The 21,757-nt window shown below is 50.7% G+C and overlaps 1 protein-coding gene across 11 annotated transcripts in view; it reads right to left on the reverse strand.

Annotated features, from left to right (window-relative positions):
- The window catches only part of NF2 (neurofibromin 2), a 76,843-nt gene continuing 55,086 nt past the window's right edge, over positions 1-21,757 (reverse strand). For 3 of the 11 annotated variants that reach the window (XM_036276425.1, XM_036276427.1, XM_036276428.1), the window contains exons 11-16: positions 19,207-19,329; positions 18,179-18,396; positions 16,777-16,882; positions 15,137-15,264; positions 12,358-12,523; positions 4-400 (exon numbers count right to left, since the gene is read on the reverse strand). In XM_036276425.1, coding sequence (XP_036132318.1) covers positions 350-400; positions 12,358-12,523; positions 15,137-15,264; positions 16,777-16,882; positions 18,179-18,396; positions 19,207-19,329 — 792 coding nt within the window. In that variant the 3' untranslated portion in view covers positions 4-349. Of the gene's footprint in view, positions 401-10,062; positions 10,933-12,357; positions 12,524-15,136; positions 15,265-16,776; positions 16,883-18,178; positions 18,397-19,206; positions 19,330-21,757 lie in introns of those variants that run through there. The other 8 variants (XM_036276431.1, XM_036276430.1, XM_036276429.1 and 5 more) reach the window with 6 other exon arrangements.

Here is a 21,757-nt window from a genome sequence, read left to right on the forward strand (position 1 = left end):
CTACAACCACTTCCCAGCCTGGGCCGGGGGTCAGCACTGGATAGTAAGACACACACCCAGGGTGCCTTTGATGAAGGAAGTATGGGATGACACATTAGACGAGGAAAGACAAATACTTCTTAAGAAACAGACTTAGGTGAGGAACTAGAACCCTGTGAGGAGCCTCTTCAGGGTCACAGTTCAAGGCGATTGCACATGAAGGGGGCTGGGCCCTGCACTCAGCTGGGGAGAGCCCGGAGCTCCCATGGCCGCTCCCAGCCAGCCCCCTGCGATGGTTCCCACGGTGTCCGACCCAGCCTGCCAGAGCCGGGAGCAGCAGTGGTAGATCTCGCAGTGGCTGAGTCACCTGCTAGAGCTCCTCAAAGAAGGCCACGCGGGACTTGGCGCTCTGCAAGGTGAGCTGCAAGGAAGCAGAAGAGAAGTTGAAGGGGACACGATTCCAGCTCTTCGCTACAGGAAGCCACTTTGCCTTGTGGGCTAACCTCAAAGGTGTTTGGGGTGAAAGGAAAGATGGTTCAAATGATGTTCAAGAAGCTGGTGGCCAATCCCACGTACGTTTCCAGATTTGCCCCAAACTCAAAGTAGGAGGTGACAAATGACATGCCAGGAGGGATGGCTGGTGGGCAGAAGCATGTAACAGGATAATGTCATCAGTGTCACCTTACACAGAGGGCAGGAGATCCCTAGACATTTTGATAGACGAGTACATTCCTGTCTACAAGTCTCTACGGGGACTCTGCGGTGTGCTGTCTGCGGCGGTGCCGGCCTGGGATGCTCACCCTCCCCAGGGCTCAGGGTCTCCGCCCTCACATCCCCGGGACACCGCTGGGCAAGGTGACATGGCCTCAGGCAAAGCAGGCCTGCATCAGACGAGGAAGGGCTGGTCCTTTCCACTCCGGGTTCCCAGGTGGCCCCAAAGCAGACTTGCCCATGACCTGGCAGCTGAGAGGGGCTTCCATCCACAAGCTGGGAGGCAACATCTTTCTAGATGGGGCTGGTTCAGGCAGAGAAGACAGTGCCCGGGGTGGGGTGGGGGGGCAATGCTCTGCCCAGAACTGTAAAAGCCTCCCCAGGGAGGAGCTGTCAGCACGGCAGACAAGGCACTAGAGTTTGCGACCCCCTGCACTGCTGAACTCATTTCCTGACTCTAGGCCACTTCCCAGCATCTCCCCAAACAGAAGCATCCGGCACAGGCGTCCTCCCCACGTCCTACTCCTGAAATCAACTACCTGGGCAAGACCGTGTTCATATCCAGCCCTGGGACCTCACAGAGCAGAGCTCTCAGGGAGGGAGGACTCGGAGTACGTGCTGTTCATCCTCATACTCCCCCGAACCCCTTACATTACGATTGTGCTTTGCACCTAGTAGGAACTCAGTGGTTGCTGAATGATTAAGACGTAGGCCATGATGAGGAAAGGTGAGCGCTCCACATGGGGCTGAGAAGGCCTGGCTGCGAATTTGTTGCTGGCTTACTGTGTGGCCTCAGGGACACCCTGACCTCTCTGAGCCTCTTTCCTTTGGAGTTAAACCACAGGGGCAGGCTAAATCGTCTGGGCCATTCCTTTGACCTCTGGAAGTCTCTGAGTCCAAAAGTACTTAGTGCCATTGTGGCTCTCCAAAGGGTGGGGGAGGAAGAAGCCAAATCAGCCACTTCACCATCAAAGACAGACGGCATGTGTGCTCAAAATGAGGCGCTTGAAAGCTGGCTCTTTACATCCTGCCAAATCTTTTGGCCTTGAAGTTCCCGACTAACAAGCTGAATGCAGGGAGGCATCTGAGCCATTTTCTTCAGTGGAACCAATTTCAGAAGCGCTTTGGAAAGCCCAGTTCTGATGGGAATGGAGAGAACTTTAATTTCTTTGCTGAAACTGAACTCCCTCTAGAAGGGAACCGAGTTTGGATGGGTTTCTCCCTAAATGCAATCTGAGAAGGGCCAGGAGGTATGTGCTCTGTGATAATGGGAACCAGGATAGCAACTGGGCAAGAAAGAAGAAAGAGAACCAAAGAGCCACTGGGACAAAAATCCTCTTGGGGGAGAATTTAAATCAAAAGGTGTGAAACCCAAAGTCTCTGCTCAGGTTTCTCACACACTCCTGGAGAAGACCTCATGTCGCTGCTCAGGGGACAGGGGACCCGTAGGGGTCAAGGCCCTACCCCCAGTCCTACACAGCCACATGCAGACAGCCTGACCCCCAGCATGTGGTCCCGGGCAGGTTGCTCACTCAGTTCCCCGCCGTGAAGCAGAGGTGGCGGCAGCCCCTTCCTCACAGGGCGACGTGGAGTAACTGGGAAACGCTGCGAAGCCCCAGCACCGTGCCTGGCGCACACAGAGCTCAACAGTTGCTATTACTAATAGCGGTGCCCCCCTCCCCCCAGCTCTGGCTCCTCTCCTTCCAGCGGGGGAGCAGGGCAGAGAGCAGGGTGGAAGGTGCTGGCAAAGGCAGTGCCGCATGGGCCTTTGTGGCCTCTGGGCAGGACAAGTGGATGCCCCCAAGAGGCCTGGCCAGTTCCCCAGGCAGGGAGCCCAGGCTGTGGGGGCCTCCACAAGCCTCCTGCCCATTTGTACAATGTTGGCTCCAAGAATTCCTGGATCCTCTACTCAAGCTGCGTGCTGGCTGTCCCCATGAGGTGCGAGGGGAGGGTTCTGGCAGCTCTAGCAGCGCCAGATGCCAGTTACTTGAGCACGTGCTCGTTGGGATGCAAAGCCCTCTTCGGGTGGGCCAGACACCTCCGCTGTCCCCACCCACACTGCCCAGCAGTGGCTCAGCCTCGCCACTTACCCTGCATGAGCAGAAGTTCTACCCCAGCCCGGAGGAGGTACCGAGCGAAGTCCAGTACTCTGGCCATGCAGGAAGTGCCACAGACACCCGGCCCCGGAAAGAGGAGGGTGTACGATCTCCCAGAGGTACAGGCAGAGCCACCGGGCGGAGCCCAAGCAGGCCTGGCTGCCACCGCCCCGTATTTCATCCTTACAGTACAATTCCATCCGGAGTCCTGCTGTCACAGGAAATTAGCACACGAGCCTTCTGCTGCTGCTGGAACCCTTCCAGTCACCACCTCGGCCTGGGTCGGCTTCCACCTTTATCTTGGACATAAAAATGTCCTCCTCCTGAGCCAGCCAGCGCTCCGAGTCTCACACAGGAGGGCACAGCTGGTGTTGGGGAGCAGATGAGGGAGGCAGGTAGTGACAGGAGGGTAAGCAAGGAGATGCCTGGGGCTCCTCTCCTCCAGGTGGGGACACAGGGGCCCCGGGGCAGACAGGTTTTAGAGAGCCCAGGAGGCGTCCCCTCGGGCACTCTGGCTTCTGCGCCGGCTCAGCCTCCCACCTCCTCACCTGTGGGATCTTCGCCACCTGCTCTTTCTAGAGCTCACTGACTGTCACATTTACTGTACAGCTACAGGCAGCAGGTACGCATAAAAGAGACAGGAAAGGCTCAGAGGAAATGGCACACAGCTAGCTCTGATTCATAAACTGTCTCCGGGGGCCTTCTTTGTATACTCATGAAAACTGGCTAACAAGCATCCTGGCTTGCCCGCCCCTCCTCACACCGTAAGGGGTCCGAGCCCACATCTGTGTGTGGTCCATCTTCATGCTTGGTAACTGGCCCGGCTCTCCCCACTTGGCACACAGAGGTACCACAGATGATCCTATAAGGCTTCGCCTCTGTGTGTCACACTGGGAACAGAGGGCAGTCTTGTGGGCCCCCACACCTGCATTTCCTGTGGTGATCCAACAGCACCCCTCCATGCCCCTCAGCCAGACCTGCTGCAGAGGGGCAGCACCTCCAGGAGGGAGGGGAGTTCCCCACGTGCATGGGGCATGGGCTCTCCAAACACACCGCCATGTGTCCAAGGTGGTCCAGGAAGGTCTCCTCCAAATTTCAGTAGGTGGTGAAACCGAAAAGCCTCGGGAAGCAGGGCCTCGCGGACACTGTCTGCATCATTCTGGGACCTGTGTAATCCGGTCCACCTTCTTGAATCCTTCTGAGGACAAGTGGGTGACCATGTCCGCCACGCGCTGAATCCTGACAAGGGCCAACCAGGGGAGAGCTGGCGGTCGCGCACGCTCCCTCGGGAAGCCATGAGCCCCCGGCCCGCCCTGCGCACAGCTCCAACCCCAGTGCTCTGGCCAGAGCTCTGACGACGACGGAAAGAACACACAGTTTCTCCCAGACTGGGCTGCCCCGCTCCTCTCCCAGCTGTCTCTTCACATCTGATTAAAATAAGCCGTGAATAATACAGGAGGGATTAAGTTCTCTCTTGACTGAACCGGCTGTTCAAGTCTGTCACCAATCCAATTCCATTCTGAAGAGACAAACTTCTTTCTCTTTCTCTACAGCGGATCTATACCGCTTGGTTTTTATCTTCCGGGGGCTCGGACCCACCTGCTGGGCCCGGCCCTCCTTCCTGCCCGGTATAGACAGGCACAAGTCTGGCAGAGTTACCTCTTCTCCTGCTTATTTCTCCATCAAACAGTCAGTTGTTTGCGACTGTCCCCGGGCTGTGAAAGGGCAGGAGAGGGAGCTGCCTGACAGAGCTAGACCTCATCACGCTTACCCGAACTTTGTGCGGTGTGACCAAATGAGCACGTCCACCCAAGTTCAGCTTCAGGAGACACATCTGTCTCCTTAAAAAGGAGGAGGCTGGCTCCTCTGAACCCTAGGAAGGACCTGGGACCCAGCAGGTTCTCCTCAACACAGGCACGCAGGACACATGCAGACTCACTGGCTCTTGCCCACAGGAGATCTCAGGCAGCCCACAAGATACAAGCATCTGCCCACTCCTGAGACGTGGCCCCAGGGTTTAGGGACAGAGGCCTGGAGGGTACCTGTGACAAGCTGCAGGCTCACCAGTCCCTCCCCACCTGCCCCCCCTTCCGGCAGCAAAGGCTCCTCCAGCATTGGTCCCAAGGGTGCCCCCTGCTGGAAAGATACAGCATGGGGGGCACTGCCAACTCTCCTCTAAAAGTCCTTTTCAGGGGACTGTCTCCCAAAGTGGTGGGAGGGAACTAAATATATTCGGGCACGGAGTCTGCAGCAGCAAGACTGCTTGATTAAGAATGAATTGCACTTTCATCAGCACACAGAGCAAACTGATTCACAAGGCCGCACTGTGATAATCTGGTTCCCAAAGCAAAAGGGGCGGCTTGGGGGTGGGCAGGACATACAGCCACTGGGCTATCAGTGATGAGAGAAAGGAAGCTCTACAATTAAGCCAGGAGAACAAAACTAAGCAGGAGTCCTCCAACTAGTCTCTGGGGGCCTCACCTCAATACACTCATCCCCAGGGAAGAGAAAGGAAGGTGGGAGGGGGCTGCCTAATTCATTTTAAACAATAAGACCCACACTGCTGAACCCATTTTAGATACTAACCTAATAACTCCAGGCACTGAGACTCTGCTTGTCCCATAAAAATGCTGTGAAATTGAAATGCAAGCCCTAAAATCATGTTAGACTTCCCCTCCACCACTACACACGTATTGAAAAGGGAGGAGGGGGAAGGGCGAGGATACAAAAGGAAACACAGATCCACCGGGTGAAAGCGGACTCTGGAGCAGAAAGGTGACAGGCAAATCCAGCAGCAGCAACTTCAACACAGTCTTTAGTCTGGGGGCGTGATAAACATTCCCCTTCAAACCAGAGCGGAGGGGGCAGGGCCAGTGAAGGCGGGAAGCTGCTGTAAACTGGCCAGATTAAGCTGCTCTGCCCTCTTGCCAGTGACAGCTTGCACCCAAATGCCATCTGGGGATGTGCGTGGGGAGGGAGCTATTCACGCACTTATCCCTAACCAGAGGTGGCATGAAAGGCCAAGTCCATTCCAATTAATAAATCCAATTTGGTATTAGCTGCTTTATCTGCTCTCGAGAGAAATCCGCCAGGGAAAACCCAGAGGGTCTCTTTTGTGTATTAATCCTTTAAGGACCTCAGCAGCAGCAAGATGCAGGGACACTGGTGGCTGCCCCCGTGATGCTGGCAGGACCCTCTGCTACTCTGTTCTTCCACCTGGAAAATGGACTGATCAGCCTGATTCGCCTCACTGGGCAGGGGGAGGCTGGCTGATAGCTACGAGCACCCTGAGCAAGTACCTGAGGAGAAAGATGCAGATATACTGATGTCATCTCAAATTGCCAATATCAGAAGGGAAATCACGGCCGGGATCATGAGAACGGAACCTCGAGCCCGCAGAATGAGTTTGCATCCCATCTCTTCCCTCCCACTGTTGCAGTAACAAATCAGGTGCTGGAGGAAAGCTGCACTGAAACATATCTTCAGTGCTCAGGGACCAAATGGGATGTTTTACTGCATCAAATAAGGCCCAATAATGTCCTCAGGCACTAAGTGGCTATAAAATATCCTAGGAGGGCAAGGCAGGCTTCCTCGGCTCCTCAATCCCTCCCAAAGGGCAACTGCTTGACCGAGTCAAGTCTCTCAACCAAGAACGAACTGGGTCGTGGTCTTTTGGAAAAGAAGGTGATATAATCTTCTATCTAGAGAGCTACCAGAAACAAGGAAGAAAACCGTAAGCCTGAAACAATTAAGAGGCACCTGGATGTTTAGTGTGTGTGAATGTGAAGTGAAAATGGCCTTCAGGGATGGGCCAGGAGTCACACACAGGAGGAGTGCTCTTCCCGACCCCAGCCCCCGCCTCCCAGTGCCTTCCCTGTGCTTCCCTGAGCCAGGAAGAGTCCAGATCACTGCTGTGCTCTTATCTACCTCTTAGCTAGTGGTCTGTGTCCACAGCTGGTGCCGCTGTGCTCCTTGCTTATCCTTGTCCCCTACCCCACTCCCATTCCCCTTTCTTCTCCTCCTCTCTCCTCTCAGTGGTCTAAGAACAACAAAGGGAAGGTTCTGGAGCAGGGCAGCCAGTGCATGGCCTTTGATGTCAGGGCGGAGGGTGCTCCAGGAGACAATGCCCAGTCTCCAACGCAGGCAGAGCCACTTGCTCCCATGACCAGGGTCAGGGGAGGGCGGAACACATTAGCACACATGCAGCAGGACTGTTCTGCAGCCCTCTTCGAGGCAGAGGCAGCCGGGGCAGACCAGAGGTCACCAGGGAGGCTCTGGCCGTTAGCTTTAATTGCGGGAGACGCCTTTCATGCGTATTGGATCTCGCCCTGTGATTTATCACTTCCCCGGGTGTGTTAAGTGTTCTACTTCACTCCACCAGCTCTGCATCTCCAAGGGAAGTCCGCGCAAATTGAAGATGACATTGGACGTTTATGTCTTCCTGATCCAAGAGAGGCTAGGCCTCAGAGAAATGTCAGGGCTCCTCAGTTCTGTTTCTCCACTGGCAGAAACCACAGCTGGACCTTGATGGTGCAAACCATTTACTAATAAAATAAGCTTTCTAAGCTCTATGCCCCCTGTGATTTCTCATCTGTCGATTTCCTTTAAAATCCTGTGCTCCCTCAGAGACCGTGGGCACAAAAACAATGATGAATTTGCTGGCATGCAGACCAGCTCGAGACTGGGGAGTGAACCTGTCCCCTGAGAGGGGTGGAAGCGGGTCCCGAAGTGTGTGTGCTCCAGGACTGCGTTTTCACCTCCAAAGACGGTTGCACAGCTCATGTGTGTTACACATGGCCACGCGCACCTCATCAGCACGGTGACTCTGAAGGCAAGAAGCTCAAGCCCGTGACACCTGGGTCCCCTCACCCCAGCCTCACTCCAAAGACTCAGATGCCAGGAATTAGTGTTGCTATCAGTCCCCTCCAACCTCGCAAGCAAATCTAGGTTCCCAGCCCAAGGGTGGCTTTTGATCTTGATCCCTGGTGCCACTCTGATCCAGGCTCAAATGTCAAACCAATAAGTGGAAATGTAAGGACTTAGCAAGAAGGGAATAAATATACCCTTGCAAGCCCAACTCAGAGTTAACAGTGAAGTTAATTCCGGCTGTTTAAAGGTTTTTACCTCCAGACACATAGAAATTAATACAATTAGTGGATACGTGAATCACGAGTTGTGTATATAAATGTGGTGTGTCCCTCACCATAGGTTCACAATCAGTTTTGTTTATATATATATTTAAATATGTTTTTATTGGTTTTTTTAGAGAGAGAAGAAGGGAGAGATAGAAACATTGACGTGAGAGAGAAACATCGATTGGCTGCCTCCTGCATGCCCTCTTCTGGGGATTGAGCCCTCCACCGAGGCATGTGTCCTGACTGGGAATTGAACTGGGACCTCCATGGGACAATGCTCAGTTCACTGAGCCACACTGTCCGGGCTCTTTTATATATATTTTATATATTTTAAACCCTTGCTGAGCTCTTGGGGTGAACAAAGTGTTTTCCGTGCATTGCCTCCTTTAATCCCAGCAGTAATCCTGGGGGTAAGGACCATTTTATTTACTTTTTACAGGTGAGGACAATGAGCCTTAAGGGAAAGTAAGAATTTCAGAGAAAGTAAGTGTCAGAGCAGTGGTCACCTCGGTTAACCAGACTGAACTGCCTCTTAGCATTCCCAAGGGAACATGGCAACCCGGATAACCCAGCCCCTGAGACAGGTCAGACACTGAGACCTCTTGGTGAGGTAGAACAATTCTGAAAGCGAAGCCAAGAAATACTCCTGGATAAGAGTAAAGAGGAGAACCATTCCTTCCTTGTAGAAATATATGATAAATAAAAAATTAAAAAACACAACAAAAACTAACGCAGGCTGGTTTGAACCAAGAGTAATGAAATTTCAGGATGGGAAACTCTCCAGTTCCCCACCAGCCTTTGCAGTTCTCATCCCAGACTTTCTAGACGGAGCTCTCTGCCCTTGACATTCTAAGCGCCCACACTTCCAAAGCCTGCAGTGGTGTTTCTCTTCAGCTCAGCTCACTTCAGCCCGACTGCAGCAGGCACAGCCCCAGAGCCACCCCAGCTCAGGCAGGTGGCCAGTCTCCAGTCCTGGCCCCAGGGACTGCCAAAGTCTAAAAAATGGAAAGTAGATCACATTTCTTGTATAGCAAAAACTACCACTACTTAATCTAGTGACGCTAAGACAACTTCAATTGTATTAAAACCAAGTCTTTGCTTGTATTAACCCTTGATTCACCCGAGGACATTTTTTTTTTTTCATTTTTTGTTCAGATAGAGTAAGAGGGAGGGAGGGAGAGGAAGAGAGAGAGAGAGAGAAACATTGACGTGAAAGGGACACATCAAGTGGCTGCCACCCACACAACTAACCAGGGCCAGGGACAAACTGCAACGGAGGTATATGCCCTTAGCGGGAACCGAACCCAGGTCTCTCTGGACCGCAGGCCGACGCTCTAACCACTGAGCCAAACCGGCCAGAATTCTTGATTAACTGGAGCCTAGCAGCCTGCTTTGAAAACAAGTTCACATTAAGACATTAAAAAAAGGCTTCTGTATGTCCTAGCAGCAGTACAAATCTGACTACAAATCAAACCTCATTTGTCTACAATAACAGCTCAGTGAGAACTGATGGTCAAAATCAGGCCCTTGAAGAATCTAAATGCTCTGGATCATTAAAGAAAGAGGAGAGATGAAACCGTACCACGGTGGAACAGTAGTCAGATGCCGGGCATGTCTGACAGCATGGGCTGAAATAAAGAGATTTTCTGCTTGCCCCTGTGCTAGCCACAGTCCAGGAAACTGAAGTGCATCCATCTGGGGTCCTCCGGGTACCATGGGGTCACAGAGCCACCTGGCCTGCCCATCCCAGTGCTGGCCGTCCCCGCTCAGAGCCTGCACTGCTCGCTGTTGGGGTGTTCAAACACCAACGTGTGGTATGAAAGCTGAAGAACCAGGAGCCCGCTAAGTAAAAGTGTCACAAACAAACTGGGGTTCGTGCCATGGGTTCTTGGAACCACCGACAGCTCGAATCCATCTTATAATGAGATCCATCTGGGACTTTAATAGCTAACCTCTCTTGCTTGGATAACAACCACAAATAAGATCTATTTATGCCAGATCTTATTTTTTGGTAGAAAGCTTCCAACGAGCTTGATTCTTCTAGTAGCAGAAACCACGGTGAGGACTCCAAAGGACACATCCTATGTGACGGTTGGATATTGGTGACTTCACTGGGTACTACAGGGGACTAGGTGAGGAGCAGCGGCAGGATGTTATTTCATTATCGGGCATAATAAATTCTCTCCACTGCTGAGGTATGTTGGGAGAATACAACCGCTGCAGAAGGAAAGCAGCAATCATTCGGTTAATTCCCTCAACAACCACCGACTGTCCAGCCATGGGTGCCCACGACAGCACCGTCCCGCTGGGAGTTCCCTGCAATCACAGAGACAGACGGCCTTTAGAGTGCTGACAGACAGACGGTCCACTGAGACGGACTACACATCAGATCCCTGTGCTGTTTGCTTTACTTGACAAGAAAGTGAATGTTGTCCAGAAAGGGGAGGCTCTGAAGGAAATGAGTGAGCACGGGCAGCCCTTTCGTTCCACAACCAGCTGTTGTCAGGTGAGATCATGGGTCTTCAAAGGCTGTTACCACATGAAAGATCTTGATCTTTAGTTACAGACATCAGTCTTAAAAACACCCGAATTTGCCCCATCTCCATGCTAGGGTTATTGTCTAAGAAGTACGCCACCAAGACAAAAGACTTAGACAGACCTGACAAGAAGCAGTGACCTTCTCCAGACCAACAGTGACACAAGATGTGAAGGACAACCAGTCCTACAGCCCCACTGACATGCTCTTCAGAATGAGGCAGCCTTCTGGACCCCTGGAGGCTGGTCTGGCCCCACAGGGTAGACACCTGCTCTCATACTCAAAGCATGCTGCGGCCAGTACCCAGGTGCCACCTGCCCTTGGGAGGGGTTGGCGTGGACTGGGAACAGAGACAGGCAAGCTCATGCATGGGTTAGTATCACAGAGGGCAGTACCATCACCACATACAGAGTACCTGGGAATAACCTACTTTGAGGGCTCAAATGCAGATAGGTCTTCTGCCTTGGGCTTGAGGCTAAACCAGCAAAATAAAATGAAGAAAAACAAAAACATACCCTGTGATATCAACAATGCCACATGTGCCATTTGCAAAATGCTCAGAAAGGCCTGAAATTGTGACAAGTGCCTTCGCTTGTTTGTTTTCATGGCTTGGAAGCGGTCTCTCCAGCTTTCAGCAGTCCAGGCTCCTGTGGCTGAGGGCCCAGCTCGCTGCTGCAGCAGCGGAGACGAGACCGCTCCTGGTGCCCAGATGAATGAGTGGGGGGTAGGGAGGGGTCTAGGACAGCTCCTCCAAGGCCTGACTGGCTCACTGGCCCAGTCATTTTAATTCTCTGCTCACTGGCTGAGTCCTCGTTTCAGCTCCCCTCTTGCTAATTGTTTAATAATTTTGTTTTGGAAGGGAAATGCAGTAAATGACAGAAGCCAGCGGTAAGAAGAATGTGGAATGTGGAAAGGTCTTTCCTTCTGGGTTATGCGATTAAAGGGAATTCTCTATCCACTGCCAATACTAACTGCAGTCAGGACATAGAATTGGGGGCTTCCAAGTGTGCACATCAATGATGGCAGGCAGTTTTCAGATACAACTTAACCACTGAAAACAGATATTCCTTAAACTGGGAGATTATTTTAAAGACTAAAGATAAAGAGTAAATAAAAATCAAATGTATCTAAACTATCGTTATCTAACTCAATGAATGGTCTTCTCCTAATGACACCTATTTTACAGGTGTTAACCTGGCCCTGGGCTATCGGTTAGGAGCAGACATCAAGTGGCAGAGAGGCCCTTTCCGCTTTGCTCAACACCAGAGAAGTATATTCTTGGGCTGATATTTAGGATGGAAATTAATGTCCTCTCAAATACTAAAAGCTCAAAATATCAGTGGAGAAAGGTATGCAACTGTTAGCAACATAAATGAAATTTCATCTTTTAAAACATTAGGGTTCTTGTAGATACTTCCCTGTAAGTATGAAAAAAGTTAAAAATTGAGCATTTGGCTTCTAAATCAAGAACAGAACTTTATAGTCCTTGCCACTAAAAAAAAAAAAAAAACCAACAAAAAGACTAGAGGGAGAGTCTATTCTCAACAGCCTCCACCTCATTTTGCTTTCTCATTAAGTAAGGCAGCTCCCTGGGCAGAACTCCCCTTGGCTTAAAAGACAGAATTGCTTTACTGCTAAATGATGGATCAAAACCCATCCAGTAACAGTGATTCATTTCATCATGAAATGCTTGTGTTAAAAGCTCTCTTTCCTTCAAGCCAATGGGTTCAGTCATTGGCAGATTAACTTCCCTTTTAGGCAGGAGTCAAAAAAATTTCCTCAACTAAGTACGTATTAAAAATGACAACAGTCTAATGCCTTGGCTACTGAGGAAACCGGATGCTGATTTCACATTTCATTAATGACTATCCCGATCAGCAAAAGACAGGAGACTTGGTACCTTTTTAATGGTATTATGCTTGCTGCTGGTGCCGCCCCGGTCCGAGTTCTCATTGTGCAGGATGTCCAAGGCTGTCTCCCTCTCTTTAAGTTTCAAGGCCTCGATCTCAGTCTTGAGCTCATTGAGCTGCTCCTGCAGATGCTTGCTCTTCTCCATATACTCCACTCTGCGGGAAGAGTATATTGTGCATCACAGCTTTGCCAACAGTGAGACTCACAGCCTTGAGATGCTCCAGACCTACAAGCCACTTGGGGTCTGAAGCCTGGGGTTCATGTCTCTACTTGGCCACTCACGGGCCATGGGAGCTTGGGCCAGTCACTTAACTGGTCTGAATCTGTTTCCTCACCCATAAAATTGGAATAATGATCGCGGGGCTGTGGCCAGAATTAAATAAAAGAAAGTAGAGGAAATCCCTCTTCTAACCTGCTGTAAGCTCTCATAAAGTGCTCTATAAGTACCAGATGAAATAGACAGCTTTTAGTTCTGTGAAACAACAACAACAAAACACAGCATATGAAATAAGCCTCCTAGGATCCAAAAACAATTTTCTTGCCTCAACCTTTCTCGGAGAAGTAATTCCATTCAAGTGACGTCTTCTGACAGGCGGTAGCCATATCCCTACTTATTTTGAGATGTCATCTCCTAAAGATGACTGACAATCAGCCAACACTAGGAAGAAAAAAATTCCCACCACTGCCTACAAATCCATGCTGTATCTATGATGGTGGAAATCGGGAAACCATCCTGAAAGTGTCCGACTAAAAGGGCATGGCCCATGCACACAAACACCAAGGAACATTCTGTAGTGCTTCCCATGTTAATGTATGGACTCTGTCTATTGTGTGTGGGTAACAAGGAAGAAAATAGAAACTATAAAAAAGCAGAACACAGCCCTGGCCAGTTTGGCTCAGCGATTAGAGCGTCGGCCTGCGGTCCGGAGAGACCCGGGTTCGGTTCCCGCTAAGGGCACGTACTTCGGTTGCAGTTTGTCCCCGGCCCTGGTTGGTCATGCGGGTGGCAGCCACTCGATGTGTCCCTTCACATCGATGTCTCTCTCTCTCTCTCCCTTCCTCTCTCTCCCTCCCTCTCTATCTGAACAAAAAATGGGAAAATGTCCTTGGGCGAGGATAAAAAAAAAAAAAAAAAAAAAAGCAGAACACAGACAGATGCAGCCTCACCCTCATCACAGCCACAGAATGCTATTAGTACTTTGGGAAAATGGTGGATGGCTGGAAGGGGAACTCCAACAGAAGACATCACAGATGAGACTCTGGTTCTATACATCTGTGTGACAGCCCTAAGAGCCAGGGCCCAGTTCATGGTTGCCCACCCTGGGCTCCAAGGAGACACTGTCCTGAGAGGGTTGTCCCAAGGATAGTATACAGGTGAAAGCACAGAGGCTTGGACAGGCTGAAGCTGAATGCTGGTTCTGTCCCTCATCAACTGTGTGATGAGAGTGAGTTCATTAAACGCTCTAAATCTGGGTTCTCATTTTCATTTTTCTTTATTGATTTGAGAGAGAGAGGAATGGAGAGGGAGAGGGAGACAGAAATATCGATGAGAGAGAACATCGATTGGCCACCTCCTGCATGCCCCTCCCCGCACTGGGGATTTGGCCCACAACCTGGGCATGTGCCCTGACTGGGAATCGAACTGGCGACCTCTTGGGTAAATGGGTCGATGCTCAACCACTGAGCCACACTGGCTGGGCTGGGTTCTCTCTCTTTTTTTTTATCCTCACCCAAGGACGTTTTTCGATATTTTGTTCAGATAGAGTGAGAGGGAGGGAGAGAGAGAGAAACATTGACGTGAAAAGGATACATCGAGTGGTTGCCACCCGCATGACCCAACCAGGGCCGGGGACAAACCGCAACTAAGGTATGTGTCCATAGCGGGAACCGAATCCAGGTCTCTTTGGACCGCAGGCCGATGCTCTAACCGCTGAGCCAAACCGGCCAGGGCAAGCTGGGTTCTCACTTTTAAACAAGAACACTAAAACCTACCTTTGATGTCAGTTTGATGCTTGTTAATGAGAATGAAATAGGATAAAAGCTAAAGTACCCTGATGTCCAGGCACCCCGTACAAGGTAGCTATGGAGATTGTTCTGTGGCAAGCCATGGCCCAATTGGCCAATTTACCTCTGGCTGGGAACTGGGGGGACCTCAGTGAGATTCCCTCTGCACTGGAACTGCTTTCCATCTCAGACCCTTGCCTAGTGACCACACAGCACAGGAGGGAGACAAAGCAGCAGAAGCTGCTGGGAACAGGGTGTGTGGGGCTCAGCTCCGTGCTGCCCCATGAAGCAGGGCGGGCCTGACCTGCACGTTTGCTTTCCTCAGCCTGAGCCTGAGTTTCTTCTCTCTTACCCTGTTGTAGACATGGAATGCCACAGATCTGAGCCACCAGAGAACACAGCTAGGAACATGTTCTACTACCACCATGTCAGCACGTTAGCAACATACTCTGTTACCATGTGAACAGCTCTCTGACCAACTCGGAGATCCCTGACAGCCAGTCCCATACTTTAGGGGGGGTTTTGAGCCACTATAATCTCCAAGTCACCAATTAAGTATCATTTTTATCCTGGAAGATTGAATGCTGGTCTGCAGTCCTTTATTTCTGATTCGGAAATTCTTCCTCCAGGCTGTGAGAACAGAGCAAACCTTTGCAGGATGTGACAGGCTGTGGCAGTGACCCCCCACTTTCCCCACGCCTGGACCAACTCACTTTGGTTCACTAGGTGCCCAAGCAGGGCATGGGGGTGGGGAGAATACATACTTTTCTTTCTCTATTTCCATGGACAGTCGCTTCATGTCAGTATCCTTGAAGTCGAAAGACAGGCTGTCAGCAATGAGGTTGAAGCTGGATATGTCAGGAGGCAATGGTGCTGGGATTGAGTTCATGGGCTATAAATGAGAAATCTCCAATTAGGTTCAGGTTCTACAAGAACAGAGGGACACTGCTGTGTTAACCACCGACCCTCCGGTGGCCATAAAGGCAATGGGTGCCTCCCAGCACCACGATGACCCTCTGTCGCCATGGCCTTCTGTCACAGTTGTCTTCTTTGACCCCACAGTTCTACTTATGAGAATTTATTCTATCGCTACAGCCATATGTACATGCAAATCTTTGTGTTTAGGGATGTTCTGTGCAGTTTTGTTCATAATTGCAAAAGAAAACAGACTAACTACCCATCCACTGGGGACTAGCTAGATGGACTATAGTCCCTCCATACAACAAAATATGATTAAAAAGTTGATATGGATGATGTCCTCCAGGATTTATTTATTTATTTATTGTTAGAGCAGTGGATAAAGCTTGCTCCAATGTGTGTTTTAAAAACACACACACATCTGTGGTGTCCAGCCCAGAGGAGCCCTCAGACAATTCCAGTCCCAGCTACCATCTGCCTGCAAACACCTCAGAGATCCCCAGGAAGGACCACTGGCCAATCAACACACCAAGCCAGGAGAGAGAATAATACAAGGATGTTTTGAGCTATATGGCTGGTTTGGGGTGGCCTGCTGCATGGTAGCAGATAATCAGAACAGATGTCAATAGGAAACTGCTCCCATTTCCCTCCACCTCAAACCCTGGGCAGCTTATGCCCTGTGCCCTGTGCGCCTCTTTGCTGTGTGCGGTCTGTGCAGTGGGCGTGAACGTGCAGTGCGGGCGCTTGTGCGTGCGCACGTCTGTCTCCTGCCAGGAATGCCTTATTATCTCTTTTCCATCTGGCTAGTTCCTACTCGCCCTCAACAGTCAGCTCAGGCACCATACTGAGCCCCTCCTACCCCTTCAGGCTGGGCTAAGTTCTCCTCCAGGCACCTGTGCACCCTGTTTGTATAAAGACTCCCCATCTGCCTGGTATTATTTGAAACAAGACAGGAGTGCAAAAAGTTTGCTGAACTGAATGCACACAGGGGGAAAAAAAAGAGACCTCTTTATCCATTTTGTGACCTTATTTAATTGAAGTCTGTCTCCCTGTCCCAAAATTGAGTTTGGAAGCTGGTTCTTGCATGGCAATGGTTCACATGAGTTATACAAGGTATCCCTGCCCAGAGCTACAATTATGGTTAACAGTATATACTGATAGCTAAAGATTACATTCGGTTTGGTGCTAAGAGGCTAGAGAGTAAGTTCTCTTGAGAATAATTTGGACTATATTAAATAGAATAAGAGGACAATTTAAGAGCTTTACAAGGTCCTGTTGCTTGTTATCTTGGCAACCAGACAGGTAACTAACTAGTCCAAGGCCAAACGGCAGGCCAGGTGTTCTGCCCAGACCCTAACTGCAGACCCTCTGCACCACTGGCTGTACCGTGCGTTTGCTTGAACAGTCACCCGGAAGGCACCCCCAGGTGAAGCAAAGGGCTGGAAGGGAAAGTTAGCAGGTCTTGGCAGCCCCCATCCAAGCTCACCGGGTATGTGGGTTTGGTGGTGATTTCTAGGAGCTTTTGCTTGGCTCTTCGCTCTGCCTCGCGGGCTTCCTGCAGGTCCTGCTTCAGTTGATCAGCCTCTTTGGCCCTGCAAGGAAAGGAGGATCTGTCACCTCCATAGACAATGACAGGTGGAGAAAAAGAGATCCCTTGTCCCCCTTCTCTCCCTGGAGAGGAGGGACCTGGGCTAACCCTGAGCATGGCACCAGATCAGACAAACAAGGACAGTAGAGGGCGGGTGGGACATTTACATGAAATCGGAACTTCCAAGCCACGGACAACATTCCTGGGTATTGTTTACTTCAACTGGCAAATCTAAACTGGAAGAGCAGGGAAGCAGTGGGAAGAGTCAAGGGCAAACCTTTGCCGACTGTGGAGGCAGAGGAGCACTGGGGAAGGGGCTACAGGCGTTCTCTGCAGCATTTCTGGGTGAGGGTGCGATGAGCAAAGGAAGAATCCAGTGGATCAAGGTCTTATATTGGATCACAAAGGGCAGGAGGTGTAAGAACTGACTTCACAGCCTCTCTTCAAAAACAAAACAAAACAAACAACTGCCAGCTAAGGGCCCACCTGCTCAGGTACCATTGCTGAGGACCTCACACTTTGGTGCAGGTCCTTGTCCTGTAGGACACAGGATCCAACCCATCATGTGTCACTCTCCCAGGACAGGGCAGAAAACAAGGAACCATATTCCCAGACTGACAAAAAGTGGAGGACTGTAGTGATTACACCTTGGTGGCGAAAGCTGAGTGAAAAGGGCCAAATGCCGTGGGGAACGTGCTAGCGTCTGTCTGAAGGCTGTAGGACCAGAAAAATCCAGAGCCTAGAACAATCTTTGAAAAGCACACATGGCAGTTCCATCCTTCTGCCTAGTTGTGAGCCGGGGTATCCTGGCCAGAGAGGATCCAGGCCCTCCCCTCCCACCTGCCTTAGGAGCCTTAGCACCAAGGAGGACCTGCAGGAAGTGGGTGTCTAGTTTCTACGTTAAAGGTAAATAGCTGCTGTCTCCCCACATGCCTCCTACAAAAGGGGAAAAGAATCTCATTTTCTAAATGTAAGAAAAGGCTCTTTACATCTCCTCAGCTAAAAGCAGTCTGTGGACGTGCTTGAGGGCTTTCCTGCAATGTGGCTTCAGAGGGATGAGGGCTTATCACAGCACAAGCATGACCAGAGGTCCACTCAACAAGAGAACTGTGTTCCTGGGTCCCTTCTGATAGCTCCAGCCCCACACCAGATTAAGCACCAGGCAAGCAAAGAAGGAGCCTGTCCCCTCCCCAGAAGACAAAGCAGCAGCCTGAGGACAGCTGCAGTCAAGCTCTGCCTCAGGGCAGGTGAGGACTGAGCAGTGCCCAGTGCCCAGGACCCCCACCCCGCCACCTCTGACCTCCTCTCTGACTCCTCAGCCATCTTCAGCGCCAACACCTCGGCCTCCAGCACCTTCTGCTCCATCAGGCGCTTCTCTTCCTCTGTCCGAATGGCCGTGGCCTTGATGCGCTGCATTTCCTGTTCAGCCTCTGCAGCTTTCTGTGCCAGGAGCTTTGCCTCCTCCTCAGTGATCTGGGCCTTCTCCGCCAGCAGGTCAGCCGTTTCCTCAGACCGCATCTGGAGAGAGAGCGCCGCCAGCTGAGTGGGGGTCCCATGCCTGTGATGCCGCCAGATCTGAGCTCAGACACTCCGGTCAGCAAGAACTGGTCTCAGCTTCCTTGGACCCTGCCACTGAGTGTCCCTCAGATGACACCCTGGCAACAGATGACAAGTCACACCTTTCCACTTTTCAGAAGGGCCTGTCAGGTTCCATCCATGGGGAGCAACAAGAAAGCATGTTTTATGGGGAGGAGGGTGTCAATGGAGAAAAAAAGGAGAAACATTTGTAACAAAAATAAATTAATAACAAAAAAGAAAGCACGTTTTTTGAGTCCCCACTAAACTGAGGCTTCATGAGGGAGAAAACCAACTTAACTCTGTTCTCCTTTCCCTTTAAATCAGTTCCAAACTGGTGGAGACTTTGTCCCTGGGGGACATGTAGCGATGTCCGGAGACATTTTGATGGCCACAAATGAGGGCTAAGGTGGTGCTACCAGCATCTACTGGATAGAGACCAGAGACACTGATAAACATCCTTCAATGACAGGACAGACCCACCACAAAGGACGGTCTGGCCCCAATATCTGGCATGCCGAAGTGGGGTGGCCCTGCTTTAAAGGCATCCCTCGGTGAGGGGTCTGTCTGCACATGAATACAACCTCAATGTGCTTCTGCCAGCACAGGTGGAAAAAAAGGCACTGATTTTTTGTTTTTTAAGCTGAAATGTCAAAGCAAATGTCGTTAATTTGTGGTCCTCAGGAGGTCTAACTCCAGCAAAGTGAGTAAGACCCCAGGCAGCCTCTGGGGCCCAGACCCCTCGGGAATCACCAGTGCTTCGTTGGCCATGGTCGCTTCTTCTTTCATCTGCAGCAGCCTCCTCTCCAGCTCGTCCCTCGTGCGTTCAGCCTCCTCCCTCATCTGCTTCTCTCGAGCGAGGCGCTGCCGCTCCATCTGGGGGGGGGGGATGAGAGCAGTCACTGAGTCACGGGGCTCACCACCTACAGTGCCACAGGAATCCAAGACAGCCCAGTGTCCCCTTTGGGTACCCTTTTCTTCTGGTGGCCATTCTTGTCACCGACCACCCTTTGTCCTTCTAAACCAGCTGTAGAGGTGAAAACTATGCTCCTTGAAAAAGCATCTAGTGGTAAACAAACAAACAACAAGCCAAGTCTACCTGGATCACAGGAGGTGTCCTCACACACCTGTGCTGAACAGCTACCTTGCCCAAATCCCTTTCTGTTGGGACACCTCACACGGCTCTGCTCTGGGACTGACCGCACACAATGCAGGTTCCTTCTCCCTGAGATGGAGCCCCAGAAACAGCTTTCTCATCTGGTCGGATGAGCCACCTCGCTATTTCTAATCTACACAGACCTCTCCCACACCTCTAATCTCATCAACAATAGCTCCACTCCTGTCCCTGACCCACGGAGAAGATGGAATCATTCTGTGTGATGCATCAATAGTTCACACATTGTGTTTCACAGGGGGAGCCGCGGCAGCCGCAGCACAGACTCTCAGCCTCATGCAGAGGCAGCTCCTGAGCCAGGTCTGCGACAGGAGGGAGTCAGGCGGGGAGCACAGCCCCCCATCCTTAAGGCAACAGTACAAAGCCGCCGCCACCTCTCTTGCCATCTGGATCACTGTATTAATTAGGCCACATGCTGAGCTTAATAAGGTGAACAAGCACAGGACAAGCACTAGTCTCTGATCCTATGGAACTCACTGAATTCAGGAAGCAGAAGCCAGAAGTGACCACTACACTGTTTTCTTCCTTAAATAATTAAAGCACATTAATTACTTCTTGCTTCAATCTCCCAAGTATAATATTTCTAAGATTGCTACTTTTTCTAAATACTAAGCCAAAAAAAAAAAAACATTGCACGTCTAAGGAATAATGCAAAGACAAGCAATAAAGTACTGTAAATTCTTCTCCAATTTTCCTCTTACAGGTCAGTGAAAAGCTTGGCCAATTTGTTCTCTAATTTCCATCATATTACAGTTTCCATTAGGCAGATAACTGTATGTCCATTATTCTCCACTTGAAAAAAGCCCAGGCAATCCCCTTCCATTCCCAGCACTGCACTTTCCCCGAGGCCCCCGCCCCCATAAGAGACCTCCTGTTCGCAAAGTGGTTTAAGCTGTAAAGACTTTCAAGGTTGCCCAGCTGGTGTGGCTCAGTGGTTGAGCATCTACCCATGCACCAAGAAGTCACCAGTTCAATTCCCAGATAGGGCACATGTCCAGGTTGTGGGCCAAATCCCCAGCGGGAGGCATGCAGGAGGCAGCCAATCGATGTTCTCTCTCATCGATGTTTCTTTCTCTCTTTCCCTCTCCATTCTACTCTCTCTAAAATCAATAAAGAAAAAAAAATTTTTTTTTAAAGATTTTCAGGTTCAATGTATCCTTTGATCTGAGACAGAGAAGAGGTATCATTAGCTCCATGTAATAGATGAGAAAACGGGTCTGGAAGTTAAGTCATTCACTCGCGTCACATACTAAGTTTCACAGCTGGCTCCAAGGTCACTGTTTGTACAGGGGCCACAGAGCCCCTGACCTGCAGTTGCCACATGCCAGGGGCGTGCCTCTGCTGTCCTACTGGCGGGGGCAGGTCTGGGGTGTGTTCATGCTCTTCTCTGCCAAAGCCCCGAGGCCTATACATCCTTGTCATTTTCAGATCTCTCACTTCGAAGCTTTGCTCTGCTGAAAACAGTCAGAAGTGGCTCTTCTAAAAGTTGCCACCATTGCCACTGTGCTGGCTCAGGAGGATTTCTTTGTCCAACCAATCCCCCCCCGCCACCAAAGCATCCCAAAGAACACATGTATAGCCTGTCACCTCAGAAAGCAAAGAGATGGAGAGTTAGAAGAATTGGATCAAACTGGGCATTTCATTCTGAAACTCAAGGCTGGGAGCCAGCCTCATCGGAGTACCCAAATCAGAGACAGCTGCACACAGACTAATTATTACACCTTCGAGCCTGCAAGTCCTAAGGGCATCCGACTGCAGCTGCTGCTACTCTATCTAGTAGTTTGTCCATGATCACAATTAATATTCTCAGCCGTGAGGCTCAGATTAGTTGTGTGGATTTCGGTGAGTCGAAAAGGTCTATGAGTAGAAGACAATGATGCAGATCATCCAGTCTGCTGATCCGCGCTCCCAGCACCTCCCATGGCGGGTGATGTGCCTGCCGCCTGGGCTGACCTACAGTGGGGAAGTGCAGCCAGAGGCTAATTAGCATTCCAGCAGCAGCACTGAAATGCTGCCATGCATTTTATCACCATCTAATTAGAAAAGGAGAAGGCTGGGCAAAGGAGACAGGCAGGCAAAAAAAAAGCTTAGCTATATAGATGAAAGAGGGATGAATGGGTGGATACAGGC

The sequence above is a fragment of the Molossus molossus genome, unplaced genomic scaffold, assembly GCF_014108415.1.
Source record: "Molossus molossus isolate mMolMol1 unplaced genomic scaffold, mMolMol1.p scaffold_m16_p_22, whole genome shotgun sequence".
In the NCBI taxonomy this organism is placed as follows: Eukaryota; Metazoa; Chordata; class Mammalia; order Chiroptera; family Molossidae; genus Molossus; species Molossus molossus.